Below are 20418 nucleotides of genomic sequence, written 5' to 3'. Positions count from 1 at the left end.
ATTTGCCCATGTTCACACAGCTAATTGGCTATAGAACTAAATAGAGAGTCTAATTGCCTATTATTTTATTTATTTTTGGTGCTGCTATATCCCACACTAGAACCAGCCTCAGAAAGCTTAAAGCTAGGAAAAACTGGGTTTGAATTTCATTTTAGACATATACTATGTAATCCTAGGCAAGTTATTCAACCTCCAGGCCTCTTGGTAGTTCTTTAAGTCAATAAATTGCAAAAAAAGTAGTTGATTTGTATCCATGAAGGGGATGTCCTGACCAGGGAGTTGTTCATAACAAAGAAATTATTAGTCTAGTCTCTATCTCTATGATATCAACTTCTAGTTTGTTTTTTTGTTTGTTTTTTAACATAAGAGTACCTGCTTTTGTTTTTGAGTCTTTGGAAATTCTAAAAAAGTTTTCTTAAATTGGAATTTAGCAAGCAGAAAAATGAACTAGGCAGCATTTTAAATTTAATTTTAGGTAGCTTTATTAGCAAAGCTAGTGTTTAGTTAATGGGACAGGCGAATGCTTTTCTATTACTGTTGGTGTTTTTATTATCTCTGAATTCCATGTGTGTCCATAGCATAAAGAAGGGAGCAAACACATCTAACACTCACCATTTGTAGTGACCTTTGCTAAAATTTAATCACTAATCCTTATAGTCTTCCTAAAAGACAGAAAAGAAGAGTAAGTCATAATTTATATGAACTGAAATGAAGTTAAGTGATTTCATCCCAAGGTCGCGAAGTGAAAGAATTTGTGTGCAGAATTAAAAATAGGATTTTCCTGAGTTCTGTGCTTCTGCCTAGAAACCATATTTCTCTTTTTTTTTTCCCCAGACTCCACTGACAAATGACAGCCTTTTTCTTCATATAGTTGCCTGAAACATATCTATTCCTTACCAGGCCCTTGTAAATGTCTTTCTATTATTTCTTGTGAATGGAGCATACTAAATGTCCTCTGTATCATTCTGTTTCTGATTCTATCCCATAAAAAAGTTATTACCTATAAAAAGAACATCACCAGAAAGTTGGCTCATGTCAGGAAAGATCACAGAGTTTGAGTTGCCTCTTGGATAGAGCTAGGGCTGGAATGCAAATTTTGACATTTTCTATGCTCCTATGTACAAGTGTCTCATTCCAGGACACAAAGTGCTGATAAAATTAGGCTTAATGATATCATTGTAGAATTCTGTTACATTTTTATTTCTGAGCTGTGGCATGATTTTTCTTTGGAGTCAATTTCTGGTCATCAGATTTTGAGTCGGAGAGGAACTTAGAGGTTAATCCTCTCAGGAGTTACTGAAGCCCAAAAGTTAAATTGTTTGTCCATGGTCACCCAGATACCAAGACTTTGAACCCTGATCTCTGTGATATCAGATCCATTATTCTTTCCACTGTGTACCGTGCTATCTCTAGCACTTAGCACAGTGCCTGTCACATACTAAGTGCTTAATAAATGTCTAGTGAATTTAGTATTACTGATTCACCCTTTTTCCAAAAGTTGTTGTTTTTTCAGTGTTTTTGTCATTGTTTCGGTCTCTCTTCTTTCTGAACTCCTATTCATAAATCTTTCTTATCAGAAAATTCATGATTATTTTCTTTAAACAAATATTTATATGTACCAGGAATTTATTTTAAAACATCTATTGGTAATATGAAAAATTACTCTACAGTACAAATTGAATATATAAATTATTATGAAACTGTAAACTCTTTGAGAGCAGGAGGTAATCATTTTTCATCTTTCTCTCATTAGTACCTGCCATGTTTTCTCATGTAGAGTGGGAATTTAAATTCCTCCAACATGAAGTGTAGACATCTTTCCTAAATTAGACTACACACACACACACACACACACACACACACACACACACACACACACACACACATTTTCTGTCTTGGAACCAGCTCTTACTTTTGGTTCCAAGGCAGAAAGAGTGGTAAGGCAATTGGGATCAAGTGACTTGCCCAGGGTTACAACTAGAAAGTGTCTGAATCCAAATTTGAACCCAGGACCTCCCATCTCCATACCTGGTGCTCTATCTACTGAGCCACCTACCTGCCCCAACCACATGTATTTTTATGCATCAGAACCAGATTGCTAAATACTTTGAATCAAAGGTATCCACATAGACACCTAAAATAAAGTTAAATCTCAAGTCTAATTTTGCTTCATACCAAAATCCATAAGGATTTTCTAACTTCCACAGTTTAAGCACAGCCATGTTCCCTGACACTAGTGGTGTGGAGGCTAGCTCTCCACAACAGGAGCTTATTCTAGAGGACTGTGTGGGGAGTTGAAGTGAACACCGGGTCAAAGGGATGCTACTCCAGGTTATTGCATTGAGCATGGAAAATTGTACATGAGTGGAAAGTGCTTGACTGGTGTTGGTTCAGACATGAAAAATTCATAGAGGCTCCTTGAGGATACAGGGAAACTTTATTATTGCAAAAGCTAGTGAAGTAGCCCAGGGAGGGTCTAGCTTTTTCCAGGTAAATTTGGGAGAACTTTTATTGGCGGTGTTCAGACTCGGGTAAATGGGTCTAGGGTTTCCTGGAATAGTTAGTCAGAATGCTTTGCAGTCATCTCCCTCTACATGCTCAGGGAATAGTCTAGATGCCAAAAAACAGGAGAGATGGCTAGAAAAACAGGATACAATTGCTCCCTACTATGTGCTCAGAGCACAGCCTGTGATGGCTGGCAGGCATGAAGAGGACAATCATATCAAATGCCTGCTCAAACTTATTTGGACATTGGTGTCTTTGAAATCTTGTTTTTGGATTTTATGTTTCTTCTTGCCTCTTGGATCTCATTGCTGCTATGTTGCTGGCCCTGCAGTAGTTCAAAGCCCCATCATTGTTTATTCCTTCCTGTTATGCTCTTTATAACTCTTCCTTCTGCTCACAACAGTTTTTGCCATTTTCTGTCCATCTCTGTCCCCTCCACATACACAGATAAGGAGGACCAAAGCAAATGGCCCAGGTTCCAGGAGACCCGCTTCCAACCTTAAGAGTTCTTGGGATTTCTTTGGAATGTGGGAGCCACATATTATTAGCAGGAAGCCATGGAAATTAATGCCTTTGCTCCTGGCCAGCAATTCTTCAAAGATCACAAAAGTGATCTTCAGCCAGCATTCAAAATAAGTCTTATAAAGGAAAAGAAGGACATTGCTAAGGGTGGGGTTAGCGATCACTGCATGTGAAAGACCTTCCCTTAGGTTGCCAAAAGTATCATTGTGACCAGAAGTTGTGTTTCTGCAGAATCCAGCAAGAACTCAAGCCGCTCTGCTCTCCATGTTTATTATCATTTTCCTTTGAGATAGTACAAGAATAACATATGGGAAAATATTTGGTTAGTAAAATGAAGCCTGGCATTTCTTTGATTCGTCTCAATTTGGACTGATAGTGTGCCACTTCGGATGCAATTGTCAATCTCATCTTAATAAATTGGAAGGTTATGAAACTCTGGATTCTTAAACAAGAATCTTAGATGGTCACATTTTAGCAAACTGTGTTTTGTGGGTGTCTCTGTTTTTGCTCAAATGAGTTAGGATTATAGCTGTCTTTTAGACCTAAGTGACTTTCAGGTTTTGTAAAAAAAAAAAGAAAGAAAAAGGAAAAAAGTCATTCACCACTCTCTTAAATTCAGTTTGTTGAAATGACAGGGAAACTGGCAGGCTAATTGTTAGCTGTGTTTGTACATGTAGTAAGCCTATTACGTCCATTGCCTGCTTCTTTCAAAGGCCCAGACATCTACTATAGCTGGTCATTATTTGGATTGAATTTACTTGTCCACCGGAAAAGGGCTACTGACTGCTATTTCCCCCTTTTATTGTACTAAGTATAATGTTTATGCTTCTGACCCAACTTCTCTTAGAGGAGACAGGCAGAGGGAGAATAAATTCATGGTGGGTTAACATCAGTTTAGATTAACTCTTGCTTTGCTAGATCTCCAAGGAAGCGTGGTGATGTTCTAATGAAAGGAGCAACCTCTGTTTTTGAAGTCATCAATTGATGTCACAATGGGGGAATCATGGGATTATAGATCTATATCCACAAGGGACCTCGATCATCTTCTAGTTCAACCCTCTCATTTTGTAGATGAGGGAACTGAGACACAGAAAAGTTGAGAGGCTTTTGACTCAGGGTGGGAGTCTGAGCCACCTTGTGACTAAAGCCAACACTATATCTGTTGTTTACAGTGAATATACAGCCTCTTCCAACATGTAGCTTAAGTAGTCGAGTGCCTTCTTTTTTTTTTTTGAGACTAAGTCTTAAGTACCCTGAAAAAAGGTTCTTTAGGGTGAAAGGAGGACCAGGGGAAGGGGGAAATTCTAGTCATGGCTTAATCAGAAAGCTGGAGGGTCGATATATTGGTGAAGGGGTCCCAAGCTGGAAGGATTGGCCGAATAATTATACTGATTTTCCTACAGGCAAGGCCATTTCCCTATTAGGTAACACCTTAATTGTTTGAACTCAGACAGCAACAGTCTGAGTACTCAGAAAGTTATTCATTATGATTACAAAATAGTGGGACCACGTGGAGCAAAAACAGAGTTGTTCAATAAATTCCCAGGGGAAGAGCAATACTGTAGTCTGTAATATTTGTTAAGTACCTACTATGTGCCAGGCACTGGGCTAGAGTATGGAGATAGAAAGAAAGCTAAATGAGACCCCCTGCTCTCAAGGATTTCACTATCTAGTGGAGCAGACAATATGAAAATAACTGAACAAACAAGATGAATACAAGCTAAATCAGATAACCAGAGGAAAGGCACTTTCATTAAGGGGACTCAGAAAGGGCTCTAAGTGTGTAGTGAGAAAACCTGGGCTTGAATCTTTCCTTTGCTATTTATTATTTATGTAGCCTTGGCTATATCTTTTCACACCTCTGGGTCTCGGGTTCCTGACCTATAAAATTAGGGAGTTAGAATGTCTGATTACTAAGATTTCTTCTACATGAAATCCTATAAACCTCAAAAAGGAGAGAAGAAATAGCTAGGTGTATCTTTGTCAAAAAACTGTCTATCTGGTACATAATAGGACTTTCAAAATGCTTGTTCATTGACTGGTTGATCTTTCTTATTCTAATCATAGAAAATCATTGAGGGAAAAAAATGAGGCGTTAGAGCAAGAGAGATTCAGAGGCCCCTTGAAGGTTAGGAGTCATCATCATTAATGAAATAATAAGCAGTTTGAAAAGATACATTTTAAATAATGTATTTATCAAATATGGATCAAGGAAACTAAAATTCCTATAAATGGATACTATGAAAGCTGGAGCTCAGAGGATATCTTTCTTCCTATGGGATCATAAATTACTTTGTTACTTATTTGGGAGAGTGGAACCCTGAAGGTTGGGAAGTTGATGGGTCTCAGAGCAGCTGGTTGATTACAGTTCCCCTAGGGGAAGTTGGGAGATGTCAGGCTTATGTACTTTGAATGAGGATGGGGAGTAGAACTAGAGGAGAGGTAAGTGGGTCCAGTCCTGATTCAAGAGTGAAGAGGTGGCTAAAGCATTTTGGTGAGAATTTGTGGGTCTGAGGTTGCAACATTGTGTTCCTAAGCTACAGTGAGTGATGTTAAAAGGGAAGAGTGTGGGGGAGAGGAGGAGCAAAGCCAGGAGGCTCAGCAGTTTCTTGACCTTGCATTTCCTCCCCTTGTGTGGTCATCACAGGGTGTGTGTGTGGGAGGGAGGTGGCTGTTCCTACTGCTAGTGTGTCAGTGTTATGATTCATTAGCCCCCAAATACACACAATGTACCAATGTGGGAGCCAGTGACAATGCTCTAGCCATATCAAATCCGTTTGTAACTATTTAGCTGGGTTGTCTCACTTGAGCCAACTTCCAGGTCAGGTCCCTAGCACTGGGTACTTCCCAGATCATCCAGCAACCTTGCATAAAGAGGCAAGTTTCTTCTGGGTACAGAAGAAAATACATAAAGTCTCCTAACTCTCCAGCAATGAAATCAACTTCCTCTAACTGGGATGGATTCTCCATCACTATAGGTCGTCAAGCAAAGACCAGATGTACACTGGCAGAAGATTTCATTAAGAAATTTCAGGCATCAGGTAAGGGTTGGATAAAGTGATCTCTTGGGTTTTGTTATTGTTGTTGTTGTTTGTTTGTTTTTTATCTTTGGGATTCTGTCATTTAACACAACAGCCAGAATTTAACCCAAGGTATCTGTCAATAAAGAAGTATGAACCCCAGGACTATTGATGTAGAGATATTTACCATGTGTTTTTTTCCTGCCTCCCCACCTATCCCCATATTTTGTCCAAGTGAAACTTTGTTAAAATAAAAATCAAGGGCATCCCTTAAGAGGAAAAAAGAAGAGAAAGAAGTATAGCTTGAGGAAAGACCTATCTTTACCTTGGCCATGGTAGAGGGTTAAGTGATAACTATCTTCTTTCTGTCTCAGCCTTTTTTTAGCATTATTTGAGCTTCCATCCCCCCGCCCCCTTTTTTCCATTCCCTCCTCCTCAGTTAGAAGAAAATATGGTTTTGTTCTGGTAAATATATTCTTCATTGTACCTTTCTGAAACTGGATTCCAAATATGTTTTCAGGAATACCCTAATGTATTTTTCACCTATGTAAGTTATAACTGATTGGATATGAAAATGACTTACGTTTTCTCCTAAGGAACTGCATTTTGGGAGTTCTTCCTCTACTACTCTTTTCTACCAACTATCCCCCCCTTTTTTCTCTGCATAACATTTTCTGATTGGCTAGACTAACTCTTCCCCCTTTAGAGGGCAGAATGGTTCAGGGAGAATGGGAAAGGTGTTACAACTACCAAAGGAGATGGGGTGATTATATATATACATATATATATACACACATATACTATACATATGTGTTGTATGTATGCATATCTCTATACTACACACACATGCACACACACACACCTACCCCTTATTTTTTGTCTTAGAATTGAAACTAAGTATTGATTTCAAGACCCAAGAATGAGGAGGACTAGGTAATTGTGGTTTAGTGACTAACCCCTGGTCACAAAGCCAGGTATATATATAAGGCCAAATTTGAACTCAGGTGCTGCCTACTGGTCCTTATATATTATTGATGTTTGTGAGAATTGGCATTGGCTAGCCTAATTGATGGCCCTTTGTTCTGTTAGCCATATGAGGGTATGACTGTTTCTGTTTCTCAGTGTGGTGGAGCATTTTTTAAAAGTCCGCATTCAATGCTGTCCCATCTGCTATTAAAGTGAACAGCAGTGCACCATGAGAAAAGTGGACAGCAGAAAGGAGTGGGTGCTAAAGGAACTGAGAACAGATTGTCCCAAGAAACCTACACTTTTACCGACTGAGCTAGAGGGAAGAGGGGAGTGTGAGATAGAAGCAGCAGGGAGGGTGGGGTGGTTGACAGAAGTCCATGGATAAGCTTCAGGTCTTCAGCCTCATAAATGACTCATTTTGGCACAGAACATTAGCCTACAATTGAATTCAGGGAGTGAATGGCTGGATCTCCCCTAAAGACTCCAGAGGGTAATTATAGCTTAGGAAGGAATCCATTATGAATCAATCAAACATTTGGAGAGGATGGATTAAAAAAGAAAGAAAGAAATAGAAATGCAGATAGATTTTAAACAGTAATAAAATAACTTCCATATAAATCTAGGCCTTGGAGTCAGGAGGGCTTAGGTTCAAGTCTCCCCTCTGACACATACTGGCTGATTGAGTCTAGATAATCATTTAAATTCTCCCTGCCTCCCATGAGGAAACCCTCCAGACTTTTTTTTTTTTAACAGAGAAGCTTCCAACATGCCTTAGCAATGGAAGCTCCTCATTGAGAACTCTTTACACTGATGAAATCACAGGTTTTATTTAAAATAAAATACAGACAGCTCATTTGGAATATGTTCTAGGGTGTGGTAGAAGCATATTTTGGCCTCTGAATCTTTTCTGGAAGAATTAAACCAAGCTGAAAGGGGAACAGCCTCAGATATTCAGGAGCCCAAGTTAGAACTAAATTAAAATGTAAAAAGCAACTCATACAAGGTAGCTGGGTACCTCAATGGATAAAGAACTGGCCTAGAGATGAGAGGTCCTGCTTTCAAAACTGGCCTCAGTTACTTTCCAGCTTCATGACCCTGCAAATCCCTTAACCTCTGCTGCCTGTCTTAGCATCAATACTGGGTATTGGTTCTAAGGCTAGGCAACTGGGAGTTAGGAAGTGTCTAAAGTCACAATTGAACCCAGGACCTCCTATCTCTTGGCCTGTCTCTTAATCCATTGAGCCACCCAGCTGTCTCTATATTTCCCTACTTCTTCAAAACTACCCCCCAATATTTGTCCATAATGATACCCTCTGGAATGCCTGTTACAAAATAACAAACTTCCGTTCATCTCAAATCTTTTCTTTTCTCATTCCTGTCTTCTGGCACTTACTGAGACTAGACTCCATCCTGATTTCCTTACATCCCCCAGGCCTTCCTTTCTACTGCTGGCTATACTTTCTTCATGCATGCCTACCTTTGACTCACTTGTAGCAATGGAGTACTTGGAATACTCCATCCCTGTTGCTTTTTTCAGATTCACCCTGTACTACCATTATTCAGCAACTTAGCCTTCTTTAAGGCTTATTTTGAATAGTTTTAGATTATTTTTGTGTTTTTTTTAACTAGAAAAAAGAGGGAAACAATTATAGTTAATAAAAATAAAGAAAACCTTCTCTAATATTGTTTTAAAAGCCACCTGATGGGGGCAGCTGGGTAGCTCAGTAGATTGAGAGCCAGGCCTAGAGATGGGAGGTCTTAGGTTCAAATCTGGCCTCAGACACTTCCCAGCTGTGTGACCCTGGGCAAGTCACTTGACCCCCATTGCCTAGCCCTTACCACTCTTCTGCCTTGGAACCAATACATAGTATTGACTCCAAGACGGAAGGTAAGGGTTTTTATTTTAAAAAAAAAGCCACCTGATGATAAATTAGTGAATAAAGTATGAAGAATATGGGTTAAGGTCTATGAAAAACCATCATTTTGTATTCTCCTTACCTGCAGGTCCACTTTTATGCCTGCCTTATTTATTGATTGTGATAATTTTTTTTTCCACAGACAGGTTCGGTCATTTTTAGTCATTATTGGCCACCATATTGTAAAATACTAAGATATAAGAAAACTCATGTCAGATGAACTTGAACCAGTCCTCATTCTTCTAATAGTGGCAATCATAGTAGTCCTCAGATCTTGCATAATTAGTAGCTCATGAATATTCAAGATTCCCCGTCTCCTTACTGGTAGCTTCTCTTGCCTTTAGATGAATTGCAGCCCAAAGTCTAGACTTTACAAATGGAGTTTTGGACAGTTTGTTAGAGGAATACTGTTCATATCACCAATAAAACTAATCTGTGTTCCTCTAGGACTGTGTAATTTTAAAAATTTTATAATTTTGTTCTTAGTATCTATTTTTTAAGATCTCAGTCTTCTTTGCAGATTTTTTTGGTTTATGTGGTAAAATTCTTCTAGCAGCCTCTTAAAGTGTAGAAAGGGCAAAGATAACCTCCAAATTCTTATTACTTTGTCCAAGCTTAAGATCCCTATGGAAATCTCCAGTGAACGTGTGTATTTCAAATTCTTTAAAGGAAGATTAGCAAGATCCTTGGAAGCAAGTCAAAAGCCACTCTTCTTTATTCTTAGGTCATGTCTGTATGTTCCATGTAAAAGGTGTTATTTGGAATATAATAATTCACAGAATCTCAGTGGAAGAAAACTTAAAGGTCCCCTGGCCCAAACTGTACTAAATCAAGAATCTTTCATATAACTTCCCTGACATAATCACCTGGCATCCCTTTCAAGAACTCTACAGATGGTGAACCCATTACCTCTATAGGTAGTCCAATCAACATAGGGATAACCTTAGGGGTGTATTTCTTTTCATTCTCTCTGTTCCTTCCACCTACTGCTTCCAGATCTAAGGCCAAGAAAAGCACATTGAATCTAACCCTTCCAACACCCAAAGCATTTCTGTCCCTATTAGGTTTTCTAGGCTTTGTTGTTTAGTTGTTTTCAGTCACATGCAACTCTTTATAACCATATTTGTTGGATTTTCCTATCAGAAACTGGAGTGATTTGCCACTTCTTCCTCTAGTTTATTTTACAGATGAGGCAAAAACGGTTAAATGACTTGACCACAGTCACATAGCTAGGAAGTGTCTGAGATCAGATCTAAACCCAGGACCTCCCTTCTCAATCCACTGAACCACCTTGTTCCCCTGCATGACCAAGTCTTAATGAAGACATGCTGGCTTTGATTGAAATATTTATGTAAAGCATCCCATTAATATTTTGTTTAAAATATTTTCCCCGAACTCAGTAAAAGTTCTTTACCTCTACAGACACAAGACTCTGTTGTAAAAAAAGAAATCATGTCATTTGCCTATCTTAAATCCTATAGTATTTTTATTCTCCATTATTCCTCAAAGGTCAATGACAATGGCTTAGTAATCATTTCCCACCAATTATTGTACTTCTTGGGAACATAATGTAACTTAATGGTTCCTACACTTGACTTGACATCCAGAGGTCTGGTTTTTTTTCTCTCTGAATCTCTAGTTCACCTCTTATCTGTAAAACAAGGATAATAACCCTGTAATACCCCCATCACATTGTCATTGCAAGGTTCAACTAAAATAATGTATGCAAACCTCTTAACAGCAGTTTTTAATTATATAAATTTATTATTTCTCTTAACTTTGGTTAGTTTGGGGGAAATGAATTTAGTAAGGGTAGCTAAGTGTTCTCTAAACATCTCATTTATCTTGGGTTTTAACTCTTTGGAAACTACTTTTCTCTTTCCTTCCCTATCATAGATCTTCCTTCTGGGAGGAGAAGATAGAAATCAAATAGCATCAATAGTTTTGCCCTCTTTCTCTCAGCCGTTATTGTTGTCCCATTCCATTTAAGCAGAATTCCTGTCCCTTTTTTGGTATTCCTCCTACTCTGAAGATAGCTTTCAAAAAAAAAAAAAAGCCTCCTTTTTGTACTTAACATTCCTCACTAGCTTTAGTTCTTGACACTGTTTATACCAGATCATGCCATTCCTTTCTACCTATCCTTTTTTTCTAACTCTCAGTTGGCCCGGAAGCTCCCCATATAGCAATATCTGTATCTTCTAATGAGTTTCCTTTTCTTCCTGATCAGATTGTTTGTGCTTGCAAGTTGAGTATTTCATTCTTGAGATTTCTTCATCCCACTTGGAGCCAACTTCTTTTATTGAGTTTTAAGATTTATTACCTATTCTTCTCTGAAATATTTTTAATAGCCTCAACAAAATCTGGTTTGTGTGTCAAACTGCCTAGTTTTAATTCCTCCCTTTTATTAGGAATTCAGAAGAAAATGATAACTCCTTCAAAGCTGGTCATCATCATGGACCCCCATGCAAATCCCTGATCTGTATGCCACTGAGTGATCAACAGTTAATTCTTCATTCTTTTGATTTTTCTGGTGTGGCTGGTTAGGTCAATCTTTTTTGAATGGTAGTATATCTCATAAAATTTTGGTAATATTTTATGACTTGATTCTATGTATCAGTATTCTATCCTCTGAAAACAGGAGTATTTGGAGAACCCATAAGAAATTACCATTCCATTTTAACTCCTCATAGAGTATTTTTTAAAATCCTTACCTTCTGTCTAGAATCAATACTGTGTATTGGTTACAAGACAGAAGAAGAGTGGTAAGGACTGTACAATGTGGATTCAGACAGGTCCAAGGTCATAAAGCTAGGAAGTATCTGAGCCCAGAATGAAACCCAGGATCTCCCATCTCCAGGCTTGGTACTCTATCCACTGAGCTACCTGTCCCAACCCCCTTGCACCACAAAGACTTATTTTCCATTTTTGTGATAAAAATACAGTAAATTCTTTTGTATCCCCCTTGATATTAATAATTATAAGAGAAATGAACAAAGTTATCTCTGTAATTGTAGCTGTAAGGGAATATTGTTTGATAATAATATTTCTGTAGAAGACATTTTTTGGAAGACATGCTTTATTATGTAATTGAGATAACCAAGCTTGGCTTTAGAAGTGTCAAGAAAATATATATCCCTCCTTTCTTTGCAAATTTGCAATCTGTGTAGTTGTCAAGTACTGATTATGTGGTCAGACAGAGTTAATTTATTGTTTGATTTTACTGACCTGCTATTTTTTTCTTATTCTTTTTTATTCATTTTATAAAGAATGATTCTGGGGAAAGAGGCAGAGATAGATCCAGAAATTAAGGTAATAGGAATACAAAAGAGCTCAGTAAAATTATCTTAAACAAGAAAAACTATTTTAGGGCTTACTCTGCTCCATTGACTGAACTGTGATTTTTAAAATATTCAAGAAGCAAAAACTTCTCATATTCTCCAAACCTTCCATTCCTTCTCATTTTTCATTATTGTTAAGAGCTTGCTTGTTTCCCTTATTTTCTTCTAATCTTTGATTTAATGAATTGATGATCTGACTTCTCTGAGACAGCTGACTGTGGTAGGACTCTCCCAAATTGGCCAGAAGTCATTTTCTTGTCAAGATAATTCACTTTTCTTGATGTTCACTGCTTTGCATTCTCTATCATCTGCCAACTCTGTTCCTGAAAAAAATATTCCTGTTGTAAAGTTATGATGTTTGTGAATAGTCTACAAGCTGTTTACCTCTTTATCATTTGAATCCTGAGCTGTATTTTCCACTTATTTTCTCATTTATTTAAAAAAAAAAAACTTTATCTTCCATTTTAGAATCAACTATGTATTGGTTCCAAGGTTTAAAAGTGGTAAGGATTATGCAATGGGATTGAAGTGACTTGCCTGGGATAACACAATTAGGAAGTGCCTGAGTCCACATTTGAACCCAGGACCTCCCATCTCCATGCCTGGCACTATCCACTGAGTCACCTAGCTTTCCCTCCCCCATTTACTTTCAAGGGTGTCCTCCTAAGCTCACCTTTGAATTAAATTTACTACATATCAGTGGTCATATTCCGCTATAGTGTTTTATGCATTGTGTAGTATTTTCACTTAAAAAAACATTGGGAATATTCCTTAAATATTTTTTAGGTTTCCTGCTTTGGATAAAATGACATAATAAAGAGAAATGACTTACCTGTAATTTGTAAATGAAACAGCTTCTCATAGTCTTTTTGATATTGTATTATATACTTTAATGTTTAAACTTTCACATAACTTTTAAAAACTCACAGAAGGAAAAAGAACAGAAAATGATGCTAATCGAGCAGTCTTGTTGCTGTTTTGTTACATCATTGATGATAATAAACTTTTTATAAATTATCTCCTTGGATCATCACAACCTGGTCCAGTGGCTAGAATTGTAGATTTGGGTCAGAATTTTGGTTAAAACCTCAATTCTCCTACTTACTACCTGTGCTTTGGTTGATGGCTAACCAGTTTTCTCATGTATAATGAAGAGATTGGACTTCATGATTTCCAAGTTCTAATCCAGCTTTAAATTTGTGACACTATGATCATATAAACAGTTATTATAACCCATATTTTTCAGATGTGAAAACTTATTGAAATTGGTAAAATAGTGGGCAGAGAACTTGACCTGGAATTAGGAAAATCTAAGTTTGCGCCCTGCCTCAGATACTTATTAACTTTGGGACTTTGGGGAAGTCACTTAATCTTTTTCAACCTCAGTTCCCCTCAGTGTAAAATAGAGATGATAATAGCACCCACCTCATAGAGTTGTTGTGAGGATCAGAACATATGTAAAGTATTTGGAAATCTTAAAGTACTATCTAAATGGTAGCTATGATTAAGTGTATACAGTCTCCATCTTATAAATGGATCCTTAACACAAGGCAGTTATTGGAACCCAGAACAGATTTTCCCATAGAAAACAATGTTATAGGAATTGATTATAGAGTTCCAAGTCAGTTCACAAAAAATAAAAACATTTCAGGCAGTTAATCAAAGCATTTCTTTACCTATTATGTTCTTAATTGTTGGAAATGCAAAGCTAAAAAAATGTTGCCCCTCCACCCCCTTATCCAGTGAGCTGATATTCTGTCAGAGGGGACGACAGGTACTAAATCAACTATCTATCTATCTATCTATCTATCTATCTATCTATCTATCTATCTATTATCTATCTATCTATCTATCTATCTATCTATATCTATTATCTATCTATCTATCTATTATCTCTCTATCTATTTACATATGTAATTGATTTCTGATTGATTCCTCCTAATTCATCTTCATAACTTTCTTGTAAATCAGGGGTCAAGTCTTCTCAGCTTACGTTTCTAGGCAGAAATGGAGGCCGATAACTCATCTGAGCTGATACAATTCTACATATCTGGATCTCTAACTCTTAGCTTCTTCATAATCTTTTCATTAGACCCTTGTCCAGTAGTAAGAGACAAGTATCCTATATATATATACATATATATATATATATATATAATATATAATGGAAGAGACTTAAAAAGTTACTGAAAAGCCTTCCAAATTATTGGAAAAATTAGGAAATGCAAGGCCATGGCAACACAATGTTACTTGTAACTTGGGGAGAGTTCCCATGTGTATAAAAATGCAAAATAAACCCAGAGTTTTGGGGAAATGAGGAAAAGCTTTGTGTAGAAGATAGTGCTTAAGTTGAGTCTTGAAGGAAATAAGTGATTCTAAGAGGGGGAAAACATTCCATTGCTGGAGATAGCCAGTGATTTTTAACCTCTAACATAACTGAACTGTAGTCATATAGAATCTATGGGAAAATATATTCATAATTCCAGCAGTAACCACAGAATCATTTTCCACCACACCCACCCTCCCACCATTTCACCAAGAACATTGCATTTCCTGATCGCCCATGTTGGATGCCTCCTACACTCTCTTGGCCTTTGCAGAAGGAGCAACAGATGCTGGAAAGACCAACAAAAAGAATTCTTGCAAAAATAGGGATAAGGGACAGCTAGGCGGCTCTGTGGATAGAATCTCAAGTCTGAAGTCGGAAGGCTCTGGATTCAAATCTGCCCTCAAATACTTCCTAGCCAGGTGACCATAGGCAAGTCACTTAACCCCAATAGTTTACCCCTTACCATTTTTCTGCCTTGGATTCAATGCTTAGTATCAATTCTAAGATTGAAAGTAAGTTAAAAAAGGACAACAATTTTAGAGTCAGAGAGTAGCATCTGTGCAACTCATTTCTAAGTCTGTTGTTTGTGAAGTGGGAACTCTCCCCAAGACACAGATAACACTGTGTTGCTATGGTCTTTAATGTCTTAATTTTTCTCAATAGTTAAGAAGACTTTTCATTAATTTTTTAAGAATCCCCCATTATACATTAGTGCAGTAGGATACTCATCTCGTACTCTCGAGCGAGGTTTTAATGAAAAGATTACAAAACTGAGGGATCAGAGCTCCAGATATTTAGAACGAGTTACTCAGCTTCCATTTCTACCTAGAAAAATGAGCTGAGAAGGCTTGAGCCCTGCTTCACAAGAGTGTTATGAAGATGAATTAGGTGGAATCAACCAATTACCAAACATTTATGAAGGATCTACCTTGTGCCAAGCACTGTGGTGAACACTGGATACAAGGAATAGAATAATCCCTACTCTCAAGAAGCTTACAGTCTGTCTGGGAAGACAATCTACACATTTATGAGGATATGCAAGCTAGACATCAATTAATCCATCAACAAGCATTTATTAAGAACTTACTCTGTGCAAGATATTGTGCTAAGCCCTAGATATGCGGGGAAAAGCAAAAACAATTCCTGTTTTCACATCACTTGCCTTCTAAAGAGACACCTTGTATATAAATGGATTCAGATGAGATAATGGAAAATAAAAGAAGATAATCTTGGGTGGGGGGACACTAGCAGTTGGGAGTCTGGAAAAATCCATAAATATAATATAATTATTTTTATGATGGGGAAAGACACTGATAGTTTGGGAGATCAGGAAAGGCGTCATGTAGGGGAAGAAGTATATGAAATTTTCTTGAGCTCCTTAGGAGAAAGAAGCTTGAATATCATCTAGGGTGGCTTTGTCACTTAAACACTATGTGACTTTGGACAAATCACTGGTCCTCAGTTTCCTAATCTGAATATGAGGAAGTTGTTCTTGGCCTATAAGATCTCTTCAAGCTTCAAGCTCTAAATCCATTTTCCTGAAATCATGTTATTAAGAATACAACATAGAAGTAAAAAAGACTCTGGGGACATTCAGAACTAGCATTCCAATGTATACATCTACTACATCATTCTGGAGCTCTTATATAAAATATTGTTCTTCTCTTTTTATTGTACCATCATTTATTATACTTACATATGCATATATATGTATATACATGGATGTATATACTCACATATGATCAATGTTTGTAACATTCTTCCTATGATAAAACCTGCTCTGAATTCCAAAATACCTTTTTGAATAGACTGGTTTAAAATAAAAATTTTTGAACAAGACCCATTCCCCAGTTGGACACTGCATATTCGAGTCACCTAATCATAGCCAGCATTTAGAGAACACACTATTTGTTCCTCCTAATACAATATGTTGTATTCGCAGGGAATCAAAGGAACCAAAGTTTTGACATGTAAGATAAGGAGAGGGAGCAGATAAAGAGGAACACCAATTCTCTTTTCCCCAGGTAGAACTGTCTATATGATGGAGTTAGATGTGACCAGAGCTGAAGGGTAAGAGAAAATCCCTTTCGGTCTCTTTCTTCTTTAGTTGATAATATCTATGATCTCCTTTTAGTACATTTTAGATGTCTGAGTCCTTAATAAGTTGAAAATAGCTATTTATTAGATAAAGGGTTTGGGTATAAATTAGGAAAGAGGAAACAGGAAGCCCCTGAACTATCTCCCTCTTATACATGTCTTCAGGGGGTTGAGGCACAAGTCTGGGGACTAAGTCCCAGATGATCTTAATGCCTTTGTAGGTTCATGATGATGGCATTTCTTGTCACAGAGATATAGCTTAGAATGAGTCTTCTGAAGGATAGGCTATTGCCTTATCCAAAGGGAAAAAGTCTCTATCCCACCACTGTGGTTAGTCTGGATCTTTTTCTACTCAACAAGGGATTTGTAGATTTGTAGCTAAGTATGCTCAATGAGGATTTTGCTCCTTCCCTCTTCAAGTCAGAGAGAAAAGCCAGGAGCCTCTCACTGCTCTACTCCTTTCTTAGCTGGAATGTTCCATTCCCATTCCCTGTTGGTAGCCAGAGTTCTATCTCATTTTTTTCATGAGATAACCTTGTAAAATCCAGTCCTTGCATTCGTTTTAGCATTTCTCTTTTCACAATGTATATACACATATGTATAGTAGAAGTTATCATTCAAGAAAATGTATTCCTCATAAAGGCATTTTCCCCACCTTACCCTCGCCTTATACATCCTCTGCCTCTAGCCATACCTTTCAACAGGCTGAAGTAGCAGGAGGATGTCCTAAACATCTTAGTACATTTAAAAGTTTATTTACACTCTGTATCATTAGCCTGATGGTTTTCTTTTACATCTTCCCTCACTCCTACCCCCAATAACCTTTGCCTTGATCCATGCACATGTTCAGGGCATAGATGAAGGAATGAAAACCAGACCAGGTTGGAGAACCACAAAGCTCCAGCATTTCGTCACCAGGCGGTTACGGATGTGCCCATCTGCAGAAGCCCCATCAAAGTGGTGCTCATGGGCCAAACCTCAGCTGTGGTGTGGTGGCCAGCTCCAGTGTATTTGGCATTTGGATGTAGCATTATCTATCACAAAGGAAAGTCACCACGCCTCTGCTTTCAGTCTGAATATCACAGTCAATATAATCAGAGAGGCTCTGGGGATGGTTCCCCAATCTCCAGAGATAAACATGTGGTAGAGAGTAGGATTACTGTAAAAGCTGACCCTTAAAGGGTAAGAAGGCCGGTGGGCTGAAGGAGAGAATAGGAGACTCCCTGTGCCCAGAGTGGAAGAACAACTAAGTCATGGAAAGATCCATACAAGGATTTGTCCCTCCAGTGCTTCTAGCCATTTCTTAAGAATGTAGGGCAAAAGAAATCACCTTTTTTAAGGAATGGTAGACCAACAGGTATGATTTCATGTTGCTCTTGGTTTGGTGCCACTTTTTTCTCATTATTCATCATTTCTTCTGTGTCTATATATCTTTAAGGAGTCACAGAGTAGACTCTGGATGTGACCCCAGATCAAATCCAACTCTCTTTTTTTACAGATAGGGGAACTAAGATCTAGAGAATTTAAATGAGTTTTATCAAGGTTACATGAGAAAGAGGTAGTAAAGCCATGATATGAAGCAAAGACTTCCAAAGAGGGTACCTGGGTATTTCTGTGGAGTAAGAGCCAAGCCTAGAGACAGGAATTCTGAGTTCAAATTTGGCCTCAGATATTTCCCAGCTGTGTGATCCTGGGCAAGTCACTTAACCCACATTGCCTAGCCCTTACCACTCTTCAGCTGTGGAACCAATACACAGTATTGATTCCAAGATGGAAGGTAAGGGTTAAAAAAAAAAGGCTTCCAAAGGTGCCAATCTTTCCATTGCACAATTCTGCCATATATAATGTATATATATAGTGGTCTATAGTATCCATATATCTTAAATCTAGGTCTCACATTGGGTTATGGATACTTTTAGGAAACCCCATTGCCTTGTAGGGGATTTGTGAAATTAACCTGGCACTCTAACCTATCTCAAGCTTCTCCATGGGAGGGTTGGTTGCATTATCAGTCTGAGAATTTGGCTTCAAATCGTATTCATTTCTTCTACTTGTTACCTGTGTGACCATAGACAAGTCATTTGATCACTGTGGGACTTAGTTTCCTTATCTGTAAAGTGAAAGATTTAGACTAGCTGACTTCTAAGGTCCATTCCCATTCTATACCTATGATCCTGTGATTCCCCGTAGCCTTTAAATCTGATTCATATGTACTCAGTTGTAGATCTTTACTAGCTGTGTGACACTAAACCAATCACTTTCTCCTGTTTGCCTCAGTTTCCTCACCTGTAAAATGAGCTAGAGAATGGGGTGGCAAAACCACTCAAGTATCTTTTGCCAAGAAAACCCCAGATGGAGTCACAGAGTCAGACATGATTAAAAATGGCCAAACAACAACAAAAATCTTTAATAGAATGGGACCAGATATGAGATTTAACTAAAAAAACATAAGGAACTTTAATTTTCCTACTAAGGATAAAATTCTGATTGCCATTTTTTACTTCATTATATAATTAACTTCTCCCATTTTGTGTCTGAAAGATTTTTGTCCTTGGACTTTGGTACTCCTAAAGCATTACTATAAATATTCAATAAATAATATGTTTGTGCCACTGAATTGCTGTGAACTTTTTCTTCTTGAAAATATTAATGAAAGAATTTCTTTTGACTTTCAGGTAGAGCCTAAAAATGTTTTAAAAGGCAAGCTGTACATCTTATTGTGTATACTCATTGCTCTAATCAATCAGAGGGAAGGGGGGAAAATGGGAAAACAAGCCTGGGGAAATGGGGAGAATATTTTCCTCTTGATTCCCAGAAGTTAGTTGAGTTTTCTGTTTGGTTTAAAAGCCTGGTGATTTTGTTTAAAAAATTGGTTTAAAAAGAGAGGAAAATTAGCCTCTCTAGCACATGCCTCATCTCCAGAGAGTAAAAGGTACTTGTATGGTAATCTCATAGCTTTGTTTCTTGGAAATACCAACCATATGTCTCTTGTTACTTGTTTTCGAAAACCATACTGAAAACATGCCCAAGTGTGGTTTGAGGGAAATGGCTTTGTTTATGCCGTCTTTCATATGATTCCTCCCAACAAGGCTGGTTTTGATCTGCATCTGATAAGGGCATTTTGTTTGTGCGCAGGTGTTTTATATCTTCAGTATGGAGATGAAACAAAACAGCTTAGGATGCCCAACGAAATCACAAGTGCAGACACAATTCGTGCCCTTTTTGTAAGTGCCTTTCCTCAGCAGCTCACCATGAAAATCCTGGAGTCTCCAAGTGTAGCAATTTACATCAAAGACGAAAGCAGAAATGTGTACTATGAATTAAGTGATGTAAGGTAAGTAGTGGCATGTGCCATCTTTATTATTCACCTCATTATCATTAACATTCATATAGCATGCCCAGAGCACTTTTCAAGCTCTAAATCAGTCTTCTCAAGGATCCACAGAGGTCAGTCATATTTTTCTCCCATCTGAGAACCTTATCTTCCATACCTTCTCATATATGAGCATTTATCTACTACTGCTAGATTGGAAACTCTCTGAGGGCAGGGCAGAGGTAGGATTTGGTTTTTGTCCCTAACGTAGTCCCGGACCCTAACCATCATGCTTTGCAAATAGTAAAACTTGTTAAGATTATTGAGTTTGAATTTGCTTCTAATCTCATATGCTGTGGTTTGAGAATAAATAGTGCTTGGGGGAACACTGGTAGTGTATTTCTTTTAG

At 37.8% G+C, this 20418-nt stretch overlaps 1 protein-coding gene across 21 annotated transcripts in view; it reads left to right on the top strand.

Annotated features, from left to right (window-relative positions):
• Positions 1–20418, top strand: part of KIAA1217 (KIAA1217 ortholog) — a 1016332-nt gene that overhangs the window by 848005 nt on the left and 147909 nt on the right. For 20 of the 21 annotated variants that reach the window (XM_056800101.1, XM_056800103.1, XM_056800095.1 and 17 more), the window contains one exon: positions 19832–20030. In XM_056800101.1, the coding sequence (XP_056656079.1) occupies positions 19832–20030 (199 nt within the window). Of the gene's footprint in view, positions 1–5666; positions 6069–19831; positions 20031–20418 lie in introns of those variants that run through there. The other variant, XM_056800105.1, reaches the window with a different exon arrangement.

Source organism: Monodelphis domestica, chromosome 5, assembly GCF_027887165.1.
Source record: "Monodelphis domestica isolate mMonDom1 chromosome 5, mMonDom1.pri, whole genome shotgun sequence".
Taxonomy (NCBI): domain Eukaryota; kingdom Metazoa; phylum Chordata; class Mammalia; order Didelphimorphia; family Didelphidae; genus Monodelphis; species Monodelphis domestica.
Note: the sequence above shows the minus strand (reverse complement) of the source record. Positions and strands in the feature narration are given on the sequence as shown.